This window comes from Primulina tabacum, chromosome 13 (assembly GCF_025594145.1).
Source record: "Primulina tabacum isolate GXHZ01 chromosome 13, ASM2559414v2, whole genome shotgun sequence".
In the NCBI taxonomy this organism is placed as follows: domain Eukaryota; kingdom Viridiplantae; phylum Streptophyta; class Magnoliopsida; order Lamiales; family Gesneriaceae; genus Primulina; species Primulina tabacum.
Genome location: NC_134562.1, coordinates 8,943,596 through 8,962,169, shown reverse-complemented (window position 1 = coordinate 8,962,169; position 18,574 = coordinate 8,943,596). Strand labels below are relative to the sequence as shown.

The 18,574-nt window shown below is 37.5% G+C and overlaps 2 protein-coding genes, 1 long non-coding RNA gene and 1 pseudogene across 3 annotated transcripts; 2 read left to right on the top strand and 2 right to left on the bottom strand.

Moving 5' to 3' along the window:
• Window positions 1-430: 430 nt before the first annotated feature.
• LOC142522209 (uncharacterized) lies at window positions 431-1,011 on the bottom strand. The gene is made up of 2 exons (XR_012814415.1): window positions 667-1,011; window positions 431-615 (listed from the first exon to the last, which is right to left on the bottom strand). It is a non-coding gene; the product is annotated as an uncharacterized LOC142522209 (long non-coding RNA).
• A 255-nt stretch (window positions 1,012-1,266) lies between these two features.
• On the top strand, window positions 1,267-13,009 carry LOC142521844 (uncharacterized). The gene is made up of 4 exons (XM_075625017.1): window positions 1,267-2,535; window positions 12,080-12,368; window positions 12,558-12,647; window positions 12,848-13,009. Exons 1-4 carry the CDS (start codon window positions 1,841-1,843, stop codon window positions 13,007-13,009), a joined length of 1,236 nt encoding a protein of 411 aa, XP_075481132.1. The 5' UTR covers window positions 1,267-1,840.
• Window positions 13,010-16,036: 3,027 nt separating this feature from the next.
• Window positions 16,037-16,825, bottom strand: LOC142521842 (uncharacterized). Its single transcript, XM_075625014.1, has 2 exons — window positions 16,556-16,825; window positions 16,037-16,396 (listed from the first exon to the last, which is right to left on the bottom strand). The coding sequence occupies exons 1-2, from the start codon at window positions 16,823-16,825 to the stop codon at window positions 16,037-16,039; spliced, it is 630 nt and encodes a 209-aa protein (XP_075481129.1).
• Window positions 16,826-17,019: 194 nt separating this feature from the next.
• On the top strand, window positions 17,020-18,370 carry LOC142521841 (uncharacterized; annotated as a pseudogene).
• The last annotated feature ends 204 nt before the right edge of the window (window positions 18,371-18,574 follow it).

Genomic DNA, 18,574 nt, shown 5'->3' with positions numbered 1-18,574 from the left:
AAAAAGTTTATTTCAATTTCGCTTATTTAAGTTTTAAATTCAAGTTGTAAACGCTTCAACATATTTTTATCGTTTTAAAAACCTATATTGTAAATGTGAATTTATTTGATAATATTTATGAAATAAATTGGTTTAAATATATACCGTACAACAAAACTTATTGTTTAACAATAATGCGATGATTGAACATCATCAAATATTCACGTTGGGTATCGAAGCGTCACATCGAGTTTGAACATATTCGATTTTTAATACAAATCTTTGCAAACTCGTCGAGATCGTGAGTAATTTTCATGCAACAATATTATGTAAAATACCTTTTGTTATATTAGAATAAATACCACATGATATTGAAATGTATGTTGATTTCTACGAACTTGCACAAACACCTGTCAAAGCAGAGTGAACACGCGTAAAAGTTACCGCGACGCCGAGCAAATTTTTATGGCCATTTTATTCTGATCAATTACAGATGTCCACTATTGCAATAAAGAACACTTATGTAATATAATAAAAATAATAATATAAACCTTCAGTCCTCATTAACACAGATTTGAACCTATCTTGAAGATAATATGTTTCGCATTGTAAGAACCTTACGAGCGCAGACCCCATCTTCGTTTTTCCATCATTTTTTTTTGAAATCCGATATGCACAAGCTATCACATCTTCGTTTTTCCATCATATCCACATAAGATTATCAGTAAAACGTCCAAAATCCGATATGCACAAGCTACAGCCGGACCCGCGGAAGAATCAACAAAATGGTCAAACAAAACCAGAAACCCAAAACCGAGAAAGGGTTAGTAGATGCATATCCCAGTTTTATATATTGTTCTGTTTAAATGTATATTGTCGTGCAACTGGGACACAATGAGTCATGGATTTGGAGAAGCATACGCAACGAGGTCCGAGGAAGAAGGTTTCGGAGGAACCTATGCACCGAACCAGATACTGGCTAAGGAAGAGGAAGACGATAAAGTTGTTCATGAGAATCAAGGGAGTGAAGTGAAGGAGAAGGAAAGAGGTTGAAATCAGAGCAAGAACGCATAGTAAAAAAGAGATTCTTGATGATGAACCGGAACTCTATATATGCTTTTTATACCTTTTATAAAATGATGAGAAAGAGGAAACCGAATGTTCCCTTCTTAGACAGCACAAACTCTTGTGTGTTGGAGAAAGCAAAGTAGGACACGTGTGTTTTATCTGACCTGTAACCGTACCGAAACTGCCCATAACAACTTATTCATACTTTCATATAAGTAGATTCTATTTTCTGGTTTATAATTTCATAATTCTGTGTGAAGTCTCTGTAGCCTGTAGTACAAATATCGGAGGTGCTATCTTAGTAGTTTATCAGTCGACTAACACTCAATTGTTCTCTAGTTGATAAGTTGTATATGATGATTTGATGGCGAGGTGGCAATCAATTGCAGAACATGGCTATTGCTGAGAATGGTAGTGCTGGAGAGGCAAACAATGGCCATGCCCCTGATCATTTTGTTGAGAAATTAGATGAGAAGAAAATGACTGAATCTAATGTGAATTTGACCGGAGATTCATCCGGTTCATCTTCGATGGATTTATCATGTGATCTTGCTTGGATTTCAAGAAAAATTATTTCCCGAAGTTTGCAGCCATTAGCTGCAGAAGGAAAGGGGAAAGAACAGAGTTCCAACATAGAGGATGAAGAACATGAAAGTGGATGCGCCATTATTCTGGAAAATACTGTGGATGGTGGGAGGGATGAGGCGAAAAAGCCAAGTTCTGATGAAGGCATTTTTACCTGTCCTGTTGCCCAAGAAAAAATTGCAGACTTAGATAACAGAACCAATAATACATGGATTCTGCTCTTAACCTCAGCCACGATGATGTGGAGGCTTCATTTTCACTAAAAGAAGATATGCTTGAGGGTGAAAGGACTAACTCTTCCCAAAATGGTTCCGCAGACAATGATACTGGAGAAAATAATCAAGATTATGCCGACAAAAAAACTGTGGATGAAAAAGGGCAGCAAATTGAGGATAGACCGTTGGCTGGCTCTTCTCCAGTTGACGTCCAGAAGCAAGTAATATTGTTTGAAAATGGTCAGGTTTCTGGCTCCGAGGAAAATACTGCTTTTGTTAGTGATTTGTCAACTAGTGACAAGTCAAATCAAGTAAAATCAGTTCGATCATCACCTGAATCAAACACGAGAAATGGATCAGTCCGAAGCAGTGAGCATAAAGACACTAGGTTGTACACAGTAGAAACAAAAAACCTGCTTTCAGATAGTGTAGTACAGCATTTGGAAAACAGAATTAAAAATCTAGAAGGCGAGTTGAGGGAGGCTGCTGCTATAGAGATTAGCCTTTACTCTGTAGTTGCAGAACATGGAAGCTCCATGACTAAAGTCCATGCACCATCTCGACGCCTGTCAAGGCTCTATTTACATGCTCGCAGACAGAATCCAAATTTGAGGAGAGGGAGTGCTGCCAAAAGTATTGTATCTGGATTAGTGTTAGTTACAAAAGCATGTGGAAATGATGTTCCGAGGTATGATAGTGCATTTCACCCTTATTTTTTTTATTCTATTTTTTTGGAGTATAAGTTGACAAATACTGCTGAATGCAGTCAAACATGTGAACAACCTTGGCTTTGTCCAATCTTCATACCTGTAGCATGTCTTTGTTTTTTGAAAGTTAATATAAACTGGAAAGTAGGATTGAAGTAGTTGCTAACAATGTTGGATCTTGGTTTCTTTGTGCCCAAACGCAACGGAAGTTTTAAAATTTTTATTTTATTTCGACAATCAAAATATATTTGTTTTGGGCACTCGTATGGTTTATATAAATAAACATTCATAGGGAGTTTAAACTTTATACCTTTGGTGAAATATTCACACGGCTCCAACTATTCCGGGGTTAGCGGAAATAGCTCTTGATGAATTCCCTACGAACTTTCTTCAAATCTCCTTTCTTTAATCCTCCTATCAAGTTCACGACTAGATCGTTTGTTCCTCTTCCAAATAGCAATAGAATATTTGAAAAAAATATTTCTTTGAAGATTAAAATCGAGAGACGGCTCAACCCTAAAATTGCTTCAAGGTGGCCGAAATACTTCCTTAGAAAAGGAGAGTGATTTTCGAAAATATGGTGAGAGTGGAGGCTAGGGTTTTTCAAAAATTATGAGGGTTAATTTATTAACCCCAAACTTAATACACATATATATAAGCTTAAGGCCCATTAATTAAATCAAACACTTAATGGGCTTAATCAATTAATTACTCTAGTCAATTAGTTTAATTAATTAATTATTCTTTTAAATTCCAATTAAGAACCTTAATAATTTGTATGATGGTTTTGTACTCCTACATGCCCATAATACATACACCTATTACATTTAATTTAAATCCATTATAAATTCAACATTTGAATTTAATATTTAAATTATAAATTCAACTTCTTGAATTTATCACTTCCAAAATTTAATATTTAATAAACTCAACTTTTGAGTTTAATAAACTAAATTTTTAGATTTTATAAATTCAATTCCTTGAATTTATTCTCCCAAATTTTATGAATTCATAAAATCAACTCCTTGAATTTACTATCTCACAAATTCAACTCCTTGAATTTATTTTTCTCAAAATTTAATTATCATAAATTCAACTCCTTGAATTTACTATATCATAATATAAATTCAACTCCTTGAATTTATTCTCTCAACGGGAACAAACGATCCAGTGCTTGTGTGACCCTCAATGGTTCAGGGATACAGCTAGCCGTGGGTTCACAACTCCTTGTGATTCAGGACATAATCCTTTATGCGGGCTTACTCTTATTTGCCCCATTCTATGTATCAACAATTGATCATGAGAATGTCAGAAATCATATTTCTGATTAAACTCATCGAATCATGGTAAGAGCGTCTAGTAGCATCGCCCCATGATTCCCTAGGTATCACTGGTAGTGCCTGCGAGAACCAGTCGATTATGATTAACGTACAGTACGGTCCCTTCATCTCATATATCCCGATCGAATCTGCAACAATTGGTTCATCGAGGGTTGCATAATAATTCGATAACTATGTGATACATATAAATAGTGGCATCGCATGTACTGTTGGAGAACTCCTTCTCTAACGTATATCTCATACTCTGGCCAGAGATTCCACGCACTATAATTTCATCATATCACATAGGATATCCATACCCGCAGGTGAGCGGCGAGCGAATCTCCAACTACAATGCACTGGCTCCTATATGTGTCGCAACTGTACTCAACATCGCCACCTGATAACTCTCCTGGAGCCGGTAAACGAGTCAAAGCACAGTCCTAGCATATAGAGCCTCAGTGTTGTCCCGGGTCGTAAAGACTAATGATGTACAATTATAACAACGGACTTATCCCCTCGATGAATGATAACAACTTGGAAAGTCCGAGGGAGGGTCGTTCGGTATAATCATCATATGACTACCCATCTGCATGTTTGGACATCTCTATGCCCTTAACAAGAAACGCAGTACACAACATCACATATACGAGTCTCGAGATCAAGCGACCTTTATCCATGTTTTAGGCGGCTGAATCGACTAGGAACGGATTTAGATAATACAGTGATTACAAATGAGTTTCAACATCGAATTACGATTCATTTGTATTAAAGTATAATCAAGGTCTTTATCTATTTTGTTCACATGAGTATACAGATAAAGAGTTCACATGGGTATACAGATAAAGAAATAACAAACCATGAAATAATGAATTATATTAAAATAAAGATTGTTTAATACATCTGAGTCAATAAAATCCCTAGCCAACATTTGGCTTGCAGGGCATCTACTCTAACAATCTCCTACTTGTCCTAGAGCCAACTACCCACAAACTTTAATCACATTGCTTCGCGATGCTTTTCAAACATGGTCCTGGCAAGGGCTTTGTAAGTGGATCAGCAACATTATCTGCAAAGGGGACTCTTTCGACTGATATATCTCCTCTTCCCACAATCTCCCGGATGATGTGGAACTTCCTCAGTACATGTTTGGATCGCTGATGAGACCTTGGTTCCTTTGCTTGCGCAACAGCACCCGTGTTGTCACATTATACCGGGACTGGATCAACTTCATTAGGAATAACGCCCAACTCTTGGACAAAATTCCTCATCCAAACTGCCTCTTTGGCTGCAGTAGATGCAACAATGTATTCAGCTTCAGTGGTGGAATCCGCAACGGTGTCTTGCTTGGAACATTTCTAAGAGACAGCCACACCATTAAGCATGAATATCAAAACCAGAGGTCGATTTTGAATCATCATCATCACATTATAAGCTAGAATCAGTGTAGCCTTCTAATTTTAATTTCCATCCCCATAGACCATGAACAAGTTCTTAGTGCTTCTCAAGTACTTAAGAATATCTTTCACGGCCTTCCAATGCATTGGACCAGGGTTCGCCTGATATCTGCTTGTAACTCTCAGAGCGTAAGCAACATTAGGACGTATCGATATCATACGATACATGATACTACCAATAGCTGACGCATATGGAATACGTGTCATCATCTCTATCTCTTCATCAATTTTGGGACATATAGCTTTAGATAGAGTAACACCATGACACATTGGTAAGTATCCTCTCTTGGACTCCTCCATAGAGAATCGCCTCAGAATGGTAACGATATAAGTGGCTTGGGTGAGTCCTAGCATCCTTTTTTATCTCTCTCTATAGATTTGTATTCCCAATACATATGATGCTTCACCCATATCTTTCATGGAGAATTAACTTGCTAACCATACTTTAGTTGATTGCAGTAATCCTACATCATTCCCAATGAGCAGGATATCATCAACATAAAGTACTAGGAATGTCACTGCACTCCCACTAACTTTCTTGTAAACGCATGGTTCCTCAGGATTCTTAGGAAAACCAAACTCTTTGATAGTGCTATCAAATTTGAGGTTCCAACTCCTTGACGCCTGCTTGTGACCGTATATTGATCTCTGAAGTTTGCATACCTTATGCTCAATTCTTACTGGTGTGTATCCCTCATGTTGAGACATATAAATTTCTTCTTTGATGTCTCCATTGAGGAATGCAGTCTTTACATCCATTTGTCATATCTCATAGTCATACCATGCTGCTATGGCAAGTAGTATTCTAATGGATTTAAACATAGCAACTGGTGAAAATGTTTTCTCATAGTCAATTCCTTGCCTTTGAGTATAACCTTTTGCAACAAGCCTTGTTTTGAAGGTCACTACCTTCCCATCCGTCCCAAGCTTTCTTTTGTAGATCCATTTGCATCCTATCGAAACGATTCCCTAAGGTGGATCCACTAATGTCCAGACTTAGTTTGAATCTATAGAGTCCATGGCTTCAAGCCATTTGGTTGAATCAGTATCAGATATTGCTTCTTTGAAATTCATTGGATCACATCCAACACAAGACTCATCATGGCCTTGTTCATGAAGAAGCGTATATCTTGCAGAGAGCTTGTACTTCAACTACTGGTTGTTGGGAAATGGGTTCAACTACTATAGTTGATGGAGTATCTTGAATTTCTTCAAGTTCTATCATCTTGCCATTTCTATCTAATAGAAATTCATTTTCCAAAAAGGTGGCATTTCTTGAAACAAACACTTTTGCTTCATTGAGATGATAAAAATAATATCCAACAGAATTCTTTGGATATCCTACAAAGTAGCAGAAAGTGGATCTCCTATCCAATTTGTCTCCCACTGTCTGGTTCACGTAAGCAGGACATCCCCATATTCTCATGTAAGAATATTTGGGAGATTTTCCCATCCATATCTCATATGGTGTTTTATCCACTGCTTTAGTATGGACATTATTCAACAATATTGCCACAGTTTCAAGCGCAAAGCCCCAAAACGTTATAGGCAATTCAGTGAATCTCATCATGGATCGAACCATGTCCATCAATGTTCGATTTCGACGTTCAAAAACACCATTCAATTGTGGTATTGCTGGTGGAGTCCTCCGTGAGAGAATCCCATTATCTTTTAGATAACCCAAAAATTCAGCACTTAAGTATTGTCCAACTCGATCAGATCGAAGTGCCTTAATATTTCTATCTAGCTGGTTTTCTACTTCATATCTGAATTCTTTGAACTTTTCAAATGCTTCAGATTTGTGTTTCATCAAATAAACGTACCCATACCTCGAATGGTCATCAGTAAAGGTAATGAAGTAGGAATGCTCAAATTTTGTGCTAACATTTAGCGGGCCACAAACGTCTGTGTAGATCAAATCCAGTAGACCATGCGCACGTTCCACGTTTCCATTGAATGGAGTCTTAGTCATTTTTCCTTTTAGACAGGGTTCACAAGTAGGTAGAGAATTTATGTCTGACAAGTCAAATATGTCTTCTCCCACTAGCTTGTGCATCCTTCTTTGGGAAATATGACCTAGTCTAGCGTGCCATATTTGTGCGGGACTTGGATCATCTAACTTTCTTTTGTTTGTTGTTGAAATCATGTTTACTTGGACATTCACTAATCATTTCCAGAACATTTCTGGCGCATATAATTTCTTATGTCTGGACTTCTTGTAGTGAAATAAATATGTTCGGACTTATCGGGCTTTGTAGACCCTTTAAGTGCCCTTCAGAGTTTGCCTTTTATTGGGATTGTTTTTCTTGTGAGGGGCAGAACATTTCTTTCCCTTACCTTGTGGGCCATTTTTCGTCTGACAAGAGGCCCATTAGAAAAACAACAATTTCCTGCTTTATGGTGATCTCATAAGTTATAAGAGTATTGACTAGCTCTTCAAGGCTATCATCTATCTTATTCAAATTGAAGTTCACCATAACCCCGTCAAATAAGGAAGAGAGACAACAAATTGATGTTATCTAGTAACTCGTTAGGAATCACATATTCCAGGCCCACCATATTCTTAATAATCCCAGTCATACGTACACCACGCTCATGGGCCAAAGCCCCATCTTGCATACGTGTAGTCATGAGCTCCTTGAAGGTGGTGTGCATCATTGTATGAGTTTCATGAACCATGCAACTCTTGCACGTATATTCGAATGTCAGCAGCATTCAACATTTCCTCAAACTGTTTCTATAGTTCATTTGATATAAAAGCGAGCATGTTACACTTTAGCTTGTATACTATGGTCTTACCATCTTGCATGCTTTGTCAGTTCAGCAGGACTGACAATAGTGTGTGTGCCATTTTCTCCGAATTCAGAATAATTTTCCTAACCAGTCCTGAAAATTAGATTCGATTAGCTTGTTAATAATAAAAATGGATTACGTAACGAAATCGAAAATATACTGATACGGAAACAGAATAATGGTTGCTGATAATTTTAAAATAATTCTAAGATATAAAATATGGATTTCATTTTATAAATTTTCCTCCCACTATTTTGACATTTCCACCACCTTCTGATGAAAAAAGGAAATCGTATTTCCTTAGTGGGCACGTAGAGTAATTAGCCAATTATAATCCCGAATAATATCAGCCAATTATAATTTCTAAAAAGTGGATTTCAATTGCATCCCTATGCAACCTCCATATGTTTTGCTTCATGTTTAATAAGGACCCAATAATATGACGCCGTTTATTCACGTGTCAAATCAACCCATCAATATTGAATTGTAGTGGACGGTCGCCATGAGTTCCCCAATAATATGAGTCGAAGTCATGGGAGTTCCACTCAATTCACATCATATATCCGGTGGAAGTCACAGCTTTCCGGCGTCCAGACCTCCCCAATAATATGAGCTAGACACTGTCCGCGGGTAGCGATCAATATGCAACCAAGGTTGATGGAAGGCAAGGAAAAATTAAAATCTTTTAATTTTTACTTTTTCGATTTGATATAAATTTTGAATCTTATTCAAAATGAGGGATTTTAATTTTAAAATTGTCCCATCATTTTAATTTTAAAATTGCGTGCCATGTTTGTATGTTTGTCGGATTCATGCAACGATATTATTTAATAATACACATACATGCATACTATTATATATCGCATATATCATAATATGACATTCAACAATAAATAAGGATGATCGATCGCCAACACTATTAGATCCATGTGAGCCAAACATGGATCCATGTCCAACACCTTGGTGAATGCAGGGATGCAAATGCAACTATTACAAGAGCTTCCAATATTTTACATGTCATCATCTGGTGCATCGGGTCCACCATTTTCCAGTCTTGATCTCCTACTATTTCTAATAATTACATTTAAATAGCCATGACACATAAGGGATACATCTCATGGGATGCGAACGGAACATAAACCAGACCCACTTTAATAATATCAAATATTAACAAAATGAATAAAACAGTAAAATATCCTAACATATACCTAACACATTGGTCAAGGCTCTCGATCATCCTTCATGCATTTAATATCAAATATTAACATCAATTTAATTAATTGATAAATCATATATCTAATAATTTTATTACTAACCACCACAATTAATAAAGAATTCAATAAATTAAATAAACATATTTATTTAATTTTCAATTAAATCAATAATAATTGATTTCTTGTAAAACTCATTTTTACCATAAATAATTAAAATCATATTCTAATTATTTATTTTACAAGAAAATTATTAATTTTCCAAAAAAAATTGAATCAATTTTTAAAAATATCAATTTTGCCCAAAATTTGAAAAATCGGAAAATTACACCCTAGGCCCAAACAATTCCAGTCTATCATCCAGTATGGTTCCCGAGACACTCCCGGACAGTCGCCCGTGTTGCCCGCCCGCTGCCCTATCGTTTCGGGCAATGGTGGCCAACCTCTGGGCGCGGCGTTGCGTCTGAAAAATTTTCTTCTGTGGTTAGAAACAAATTATTCCATATCAAAATCATACGATTTAGAAAAACCTTGGCTCTGATATCATTGTTAGATCTCGGTTTCCTTGTGCTCAAACGCAGCGGAAGTTTTAAAATTTTTATTTTATTTTGACAATCAAAATATATTTGTTTTGGGCACTCGTATGTTTTATATAAACAAACATTCATAGGGAGTTTAAACTTTATAACTTTGGTGAAATATTCACACGGCTCCAACTATTCCGGGGTTAGTGGAAATAGCTCTTGATGAATTGCCTACGAACTTTCTTCAAATCTCCTTTCTTAAATCCTCCTATCAAGTCCACGACTAGATCGTTTGTTCCTCTTCCAAATAGCAATAGAATATTTGAAAAAAAAAATTCTTTGAAGATTAAAATCGAGAGACGGCTCAACCCTAAAATTGCTTCAAGGTGGCCGAAATACATTGAGAGAAAAGGAGAGTGATTTTCGAAAATATGGTGAGGGTGGAGGCTAGGGTTTTTCAAAAATTATGAGTGTTAATTCATTAACCCCAAACTTAATACACATATATATATATAAGCTTAAGGCCCATTAATTAAATCAAACACTTAATGGGTTTAATCAATTAATTACTCTAGTCCAATTAGTTTAATTATTTAATTATTTTTTTAAAGTCCAATTAAAAACCTTAATAATTTGTATGTTGGTTTTGTACTCCTACATGCCCATAATACATACACCCATTACATTTAATTTAAATCCATTATAAATTCAACATTTGAATTTAATATTTAAATTATAAATTCAACTCCTTGAATTTATCACTTCCAAAATTTAATATTTAATAAACTCAACTTTTGAGTTTAATAAACTAAATTCTTAGATTTTATAAATTCAACTCCTTGAATTTATTCTCCCAAATTTTATAAATTCATAAATTCAACTTCTTGAATTTACTATCTCATAAATTAAACTCCTTGAATTTATTTTTCTCAAAATTTAATTATCATAAATTCAACTCCTTGAATTTACTATATCATAATATAAATTCAACTCCTTGAATTTATTCTCTCAACGGGAACAAACGGTCCAGTGCTTGTGTGACCCTTAATGGTTCAGGGATAAGGCTAGCCGTGGGTTCACAAATCCTTGTGATTCTGCACATAATCCTTTATGCGGGCTTACCCTTATTTGCCCTATTCTATGTATCAACAATTGATCATGATAATGTCAGAAATCATATTTCTGATTAAACCTATCGAACCATGGTAAGAGCTTCTAGTAGCATCGTCCCATGATTCCTTAGGTATCACTGATAGTGCCTGCAAGAACCAGTCGATTATGATTAACGTACAGTACGGTCCCTTCATCTCATATATCTCGATCGAATCTGCAACAATTGGTTCATCGAGGGTTGCATAATAATTCGATAACTATGTGATACATATAAATAGTGGCATCGCATGTACTATTGGAGAACTCCTTCTCTAACGTACATCTCATACCCTGGCCAGAGATTCCACGCACTATAATTTCATCGGATCACATAGGATATCCACACCCGCAGGTGAGCTGCGAATCCCCGCTACAATGCACTGGCTCCTATATGTGTCGCAACTGTACCCAACCTCGCCACCTGATGACTCTCCTGGAGCCGGTAAACGAGTCAAAGCACAGTCCTAGCATATAGAGCCTCAGTGTTGTCCCGGGTCGTAAGGACTAATGGTGTACAATCATAACCACGGACTTATCCTCTCGATGAATGATAACCACTTGAAATGTCCGAGGGAGGATTGTTCGGTATAATCATCATATGACTACCCATCTGTATGTTTGGACATCTCTATGTCCCTACCAAGAAACGCAGTACACAACATCACATATGCTAGTCTCGAGCTCAAACGACTTTTATCCATGTTTTAGGCGGTTGAATCGACTAGGAACGGATTTAGATAATACAATGATTACAAATGAGTTTCAACATGTCAATAAAATCCCTAGCCAACATTTAGCTTGCAGGGCGTCTACTCTAACAAACAAGTCAATTATTGTGCATCAAAAGAATCTAGATTTTCTCTCTCAAATTTGGTTTTGTTGCCGAAGTGATCGTTCAGGAATCTATTTGATGATTGCAGTTAAGTTAATCAGCTGCTAAAATATGTTGTTTCAATTTATGATCAATTCATTGCAAGCATAGTGTCGTGTCTTTTTATTTCTTCCATTATTATTTACTTATAGTTTCATCTTATCTAACATTCTTGATACTACCTTAATTGTTATACAGATTAACTTTCTGGCTTTCAAATTCAATTGTACTTAGAGTGATAATGAGCAAGTCTCTTGGGGCCAGTCAGCTACCTGTTTCTATTAGACCTGTCACTGAAACATTGGGGGACCGGAACGGAAAGAAGAAAACATCGCCACTTAAATGGGAGTCCTTTCCCATCAAGGGTATGAGAAGCGCTGCAGAGGGAAGTGTTGGTGACTGGGAGAACCCTCTAGCATTTGCCGCTGCATTAGAAAAGGTTGAAATGTGGATATTTTCCCGGATCATTGAGTCCATATGGTGGCAGGTATTCTCTTTGTTTCATTCTTCAGGGTCATTTGTCAAATTATGTGTGAAGTTTGGAGTTGCCAATCTGGATGACACGTCGTCCAAGACTTACTCTTGTTAAATTGCTTGGATATATCATTTGGGACTTGTATATTTGCTAGCTTTGACCTGAATAAACCAATCAGTTGCGTCTTGGTTATTTTTCCAGACTTTTACTCCTCACATGCAGTTTGGTGCTACCAAATCAATTTATAGAAGTATGGATTCTGACTCTAGCAAGTTACACCTTTTCATATTTGTAATGAATTTGAATGAAACAATTTTTCATAACCGTAATGCGGGAAAAATTACAAAGCTCAAGCCCCTAACTGGTATTTATTTTAAGCAAGGAAGAAAGTAAAATGGAAGAAAAATAAAAGCGTGTTTACAAAAGCGTAATACTAATACTACCCCTCAAGATGGAGAATATATATTTTGAATTCCCATCTTGACTAACAGGTCTCGAAGTCGTCCTGGAAGGAGAGATTTGGTGAAAATGTCGGCCAATTGCAAATGAGAAGCAATGTAGAAAACCTTGAAAATACCAGCTTGTATTCTTTCACGTACAACATGACAATCGATCTCGATGTGCTTTGTTCGTTCGTGAAAGACTGGATTTGAAGCAATGTGTATAGCCGATTGACTGTCACTGAATAAGGCCACTGGGCCAGCAATATGGACATGCAAATCTTTCAACAAAAATAGCATCCAGACCACTTAACAAGTTCCATTAGCCATGGACCTACACTCCGCTTCAGCTGAAGATTTAGACACTGTATGTTGTTTCTTTGACTTCCAGGAGATGATGGAATCTCAAAGAAGCACACAAAAGCCAGAAATTGATTTGCGAGTGGCTGGGAAAGCTGCCCAATCAGAGTCTGTGAATAAACTCAACTTAAGAGTGGATGATGAACTATAGAACAATCCTTGACCATCTGATCCTTTAATATATTTGAGCACCGAATAAACTGCTTGTAGATGTTTATCTCGTGGAGCAGACACAAATTGGCAAAGCTTGTTAACAGAATAGGCCAAATTAGGCCGAGTGACTGTAAGATATAAGAGCTTACCTACCAACTTGCGATATAAAGATGAATCGGGAAGCAATTCACCATCATCTTGTGTAAGTTTGAGATTAACATCCATAGGTGTTGTTCATGGTTTGCACCCAAGAAGACCAGTGTCAGTGAGCAGCTGCAAAGCATAGTGGCGTTGACAGATGTAAATTCCACGCTTTGATCTCGCAACTTCAATTCCAAGGAAGTATTTTAGATCACCTAAGTCTTTCAACTTGAACTGGTCATTAAGGAGTATCTTTAATGCCCTAGCTTCTGCCTCATCATTTGTGGCTATAACTACATCATCAACGTAGACCAACAATGCTATGAATGCATCTTTATGAGTTCGAGTGAACAAAGAGTGATCAGCATGTGATTGGACAAAACCAATACGAAGCAAAGTTGAGGAGAACTTGGTATACCATTGTCGCGCTGCTTGTTTAAGGCCGTATAAGGACTTATGTAACTTGCATACAACATGAGAAGGTAAGGACTCCCCCTTGATCTGATAGCCAGGAGGTAAGGACATATATACCTCTTCAGAAAGATCACCGTGCAAGAAGGCATTGTTCACATCCAATTGCATTAGGTGCCAGCCATGTGCAGCAGCAAAAGCTAATAAACTTCGAACGGTGACAAGCTTGGCAACAGGGGAAATGTCTCAAAGTAGTCAATCCCTTCTTGTTGAGTATATCCTTTGGCCACCAAGCGAGCTTTATAACGTTCGAGAGTCCCATCAGCCAAGAATTTGGCTTTATATACCCACTTACAACCCACAAAACTCTTCTCGGGTGGCAAAGAAACAATGGTCCAAGTCCCATTGCGTTCCAAGGCTTGCAATTCATCCAACATGGCTTGACGCCACTCCAGAGAAACAACGGCTTGAGAGTATGATTGAGGCTCAATAACAGTAGATATATTGTTGACAAATGCTCTATATGAAGAAGATAATTTGTGGTCGTTAAGCACAGTCTTCAATGGATAGGCAGTAGAAGAAGGAATGGGAGAATTGATAGTGAAGCAATGATAATCTCGCAGGTGAGATGGTTGAAGTGAATGTCTACCGGAACGAGTGGAGAGAAGATGTTCACCATGGGCAGAGGAGGGGATTGGTTCAAGCTGAGTTGGCAAAACATTATCACAAAAGAAGTCATTATTGGGGAGGCTTTGACTCTCAAAGGGGAAGACACTCTCATGGGAAATGACATCACGGGATATGTATGTCTCATTTGTTTCTAGATTGAGGAGTTTATATGCCTTATAGGCAGAAGGATAACCAAGGAAGACTAATTTTATGGCTCGAGGAGAGAATTTGGTGCGTTGGCTCGACAGTGTGGAGCCATAACACAAACAACCAAAGGATTTGAGGTGTGTGTAATTCGGGAGTTTATGATACAACAACTCAAATGGAGATTTGTCATTTAAACGTGGAGAAGGAGTTCTGTTTATTAGATAAGTTGCGCTATTGATGCAATCGGTCCAATAGTATAAAGGAATGTGGGATTGAAACATCAAGGCTCGTGCAACATTCAGAAGATGTTGGTGCTTGCGTTCCACAACAGAATTTTGTTGGGGGCGCTGCACAAAATTTATAGGAAAGTATACCATCTGATCTGAAGAACTCAGCAGAATTTAATTCATGGGCATTGTCTGATCTGAATGCCTTAATTTTGGTTCCAAATTGGGTGGAAACCAGCTTGCAAAAATCAGGAAAAATGGTTAGCACATCAGATTTTCTTTTCAATAAATGAACCCAGGTTAATCGTGAATGATCATCAACAATAGTGAGGAAATACTTATATCCTTCGACACTTAATGGATAGAAGGGACCCCATATATCAATGTGAAATAAATCAAAGGAAGCATCACGAATAGTTGGAGATAGACTTGATGGATCTAGAACTCGTTTACCCGTCCCAATCATCCTGCCCTTGGTGAGAACCTGAATGTGACTAGAATCAGAAGAAAAGGACACAGAACAATGCATGTTTTTGGTTAATGCACCAATAGATATGAGATTAAAATGGAAAGCAGGGACACACAACACATCCTCAAGTATGAAGTCAGGGGACAGATGAACTGATCCTATATGTGTTGCTGGTGTATTGGAGCTGTCTGGAAGAGTGACTTTAGAGGAAACAGGTGTCGATGTGTGATACATGGATAATGAGCAACAAATGTGGTGAATGGCACTAGTGTCTAACACCCAATGTGTATGAATGTCAGAGAGGAGATTGAGGCATGAAGGAAATGTACCACTGAAACAAGAAACTGAAGCCTCACAATTCTCAAGCTGCTGTGAATCTGAAGAAGGGCCACAGCCAATTTGAAGTTGAGAACTCAAGAATGCAATGAGCTGTTTACAATGTTCTGGACTCAATGCATCTCCAGCATGGTTCACAACCTTCTCAGGAAGACATGCTGCACCTCGAACTTGATTAACATGCATCTTAGTGTCAATCTTTTTATTTTTGTGCCTCGAATGTCCCGGCGGATATCCATGTATCTTATAGCATTTATCCACAGTGTGTCCTGGAATATTACAGTGAGAACACATAGGCCTATTATCAAATTTGTTGCCTCGTCCGTCTTAACCACCGAAAGTGCCTTTGACAGAAGCAATGTGAGGTGAATGAAAAGGCGTGGAGGATTTATTCATGGATGAACTGAACACATCATTGTGAATGGACCGTTGTCTCTCTTCTTGCATTACTAATGAGAAAATCTTCGAGATGATAGGCAATGGATCCATCATAAGAATTTGAGCTCGATTTTGAGCATAGGACTCATTCAACCCCATTAAGAATTGCATACTGCACTCCTGGTTGTGGTAGTTGATCCAATCCTTTATAGCGCCACACTTACACACTGAAACTGGTTGAAATTCTTTCAGCTCATCCCAAAGTGTTCTCATGTGCATGTAGTATGTGCTAACATCCATAGAGCCTTGCTGCAATCCATTTAGCAATTTCTTTAATTGAAAGATGCGAGGAGCATTACTCTGTTGAAAGCGATCTCTCAGATCGATCCAGATTTCATGCGCCGTCGGGAAATACAGCAGACTATCAGCAATTTCGCGATTAACAGAGTTCAAAATCCATTAGATTACCATACTATTGCATCTCAACCAAGATCCGTACATAAGATCATCAGTAGGAGGTCGCGAGAAGCTACCATCGACAAATCCAAGCTTATTTTTGGCTGTCAAAGCCATTGACAAAGCACGATTCCAGGTATCATAATTCGTACCTGTAAGAGCATGGGACACCAGATTCAATCCTGGATGATCACCATTGTGCAAATAGTACGGGCTGCTTGAATCTTCTATCGACGCACGAGCAGCAGCTTGATTATTCGAAGCTTGACCACCTTTGGCCATGGAAGGATTTGATGCGGATTATTGCTCTGATACCATTTCAGATTTGTAATGAATTTGAATGAAACGAATTTTTCATAATCGTAATGCGGGAAAAATTACAAAGCTCAAGCCCCTAACTGGTATTTATACTAAGCAAGGAAGTAAAATGGAAGAAAAATAAAAACGTGTTTACAAAAGCGTAATTCTAATACACCTAACAACATCTAGTTCAAGTGAGCAGCAACAGGGAAATTTTTCTTTGGAACTCTGGAAAAAGGCTTTCGGAGATGCATGTGAAAGGATATGTCCTGTACGAGCTGGAGGACATGATTGTGGATGTTTGCCCCTTCTTTCTAGGCTGGTAATCTTTACATGCTTATGCACAGGGGACGTGCCTTGAATTGTTTAAATGTGCTCTGCTAATGCATGACATAAAGTTTGAAAAGTTTTTTATGGATATCAAGTAATATGACAACAGAGATATGAACTTGAGAGGAGTTTATTCTAACGATATATGATGATTTTTTTTTCCTTGTCTTGAAAGGAATATTTTAAATTTTCAGCGTTTTTAAACATCGGATGTATGCAACAATTCCTTTGTTTTTTGGATTCAATTCTGTAGCTACCTAGTGTGTTAATTACTAGACAAATGAGCAATTTGCACCTCAAATAAATTTTGAGGTCCTCTAAAATTGAAATTTTTACCGATTATGATGTACACTTTCTCATGATCGGATAATGGAGCAATTGATCGCCCGATTAGATGTCGCTATGCTCATTGCAATCCTTCGAGAATCAGCTGATGAAATCCCAACAGATCCTGTGGCTGACCCAATTAGTGATGCTGACGTCCTTCCTATTCCAGCAGGGAAAGCTAGCTTTGGTGCTGGTGCACAACGGAAAAATGCGGTGAGCATTACTTGTAAATACTTTCACTCATAAATCACAACACTCAAATTCAAATAACTAGTGTAAATATTTGTCACTTTACTTTATGCACATAAAGAATGAAATAAGCTTTTGTTGAGCAGTCTACGTTGATACTGGATTCCCCAAATTATCTTCGTTTATGTTTTGCTATTGATTGCCGTGGAAGGTGCATGGCACCTTGAACCATCTTTTTAATCCATGTGTTGAATATAACAGATTGGACATTGGTCTAGATGGCTTACAGATCTCTTTGGCATTGATGATGATGAACTGCCTGAAAACGAGAGTGGCTCAGAAACCCCGCTGATGATGATGAGCAAAGATCATCTGATACGACATCGAAGCCTTTCCTTCTTCTCCAGGCACTAAGTGATCTTATGATGCTTCCAAAGGATATGATATTGAGTCAAAACAATTAGAAAAGAGGTTTAGCTTGTACCTTGGAACATTTTTAAGCCAAATTGCATCGTTGTTTCTTTATTCACGAGGTTTTGCTTGTGGCCCTAGGTTTGTCCAACATTTGGTCCTCCGCTAATAAGAAGGGTTCTCAACTGTTTCATCCCTGATGAGTTTTGTCCTGACCCAATTCCTGGAGTTGTGCTTGAGGCCTTGAATTCCTGGGTAGAATCATCTGTGAAGAATCTTAATTTTTATATCATTAATTTTTTGTTTCTTTCTCCCTGCTGCATTTCTTTTACCATTTCGATGGTACTGGCATTCGTTACAGTGCAATTATTGATTTAGAGACGTTGTATTCTGATTTATAACCAGAATATTATACATTATAACCAGTAGATACATGATGGAAAAAACAAAGGATCAATTAGTCTAGAACAAATG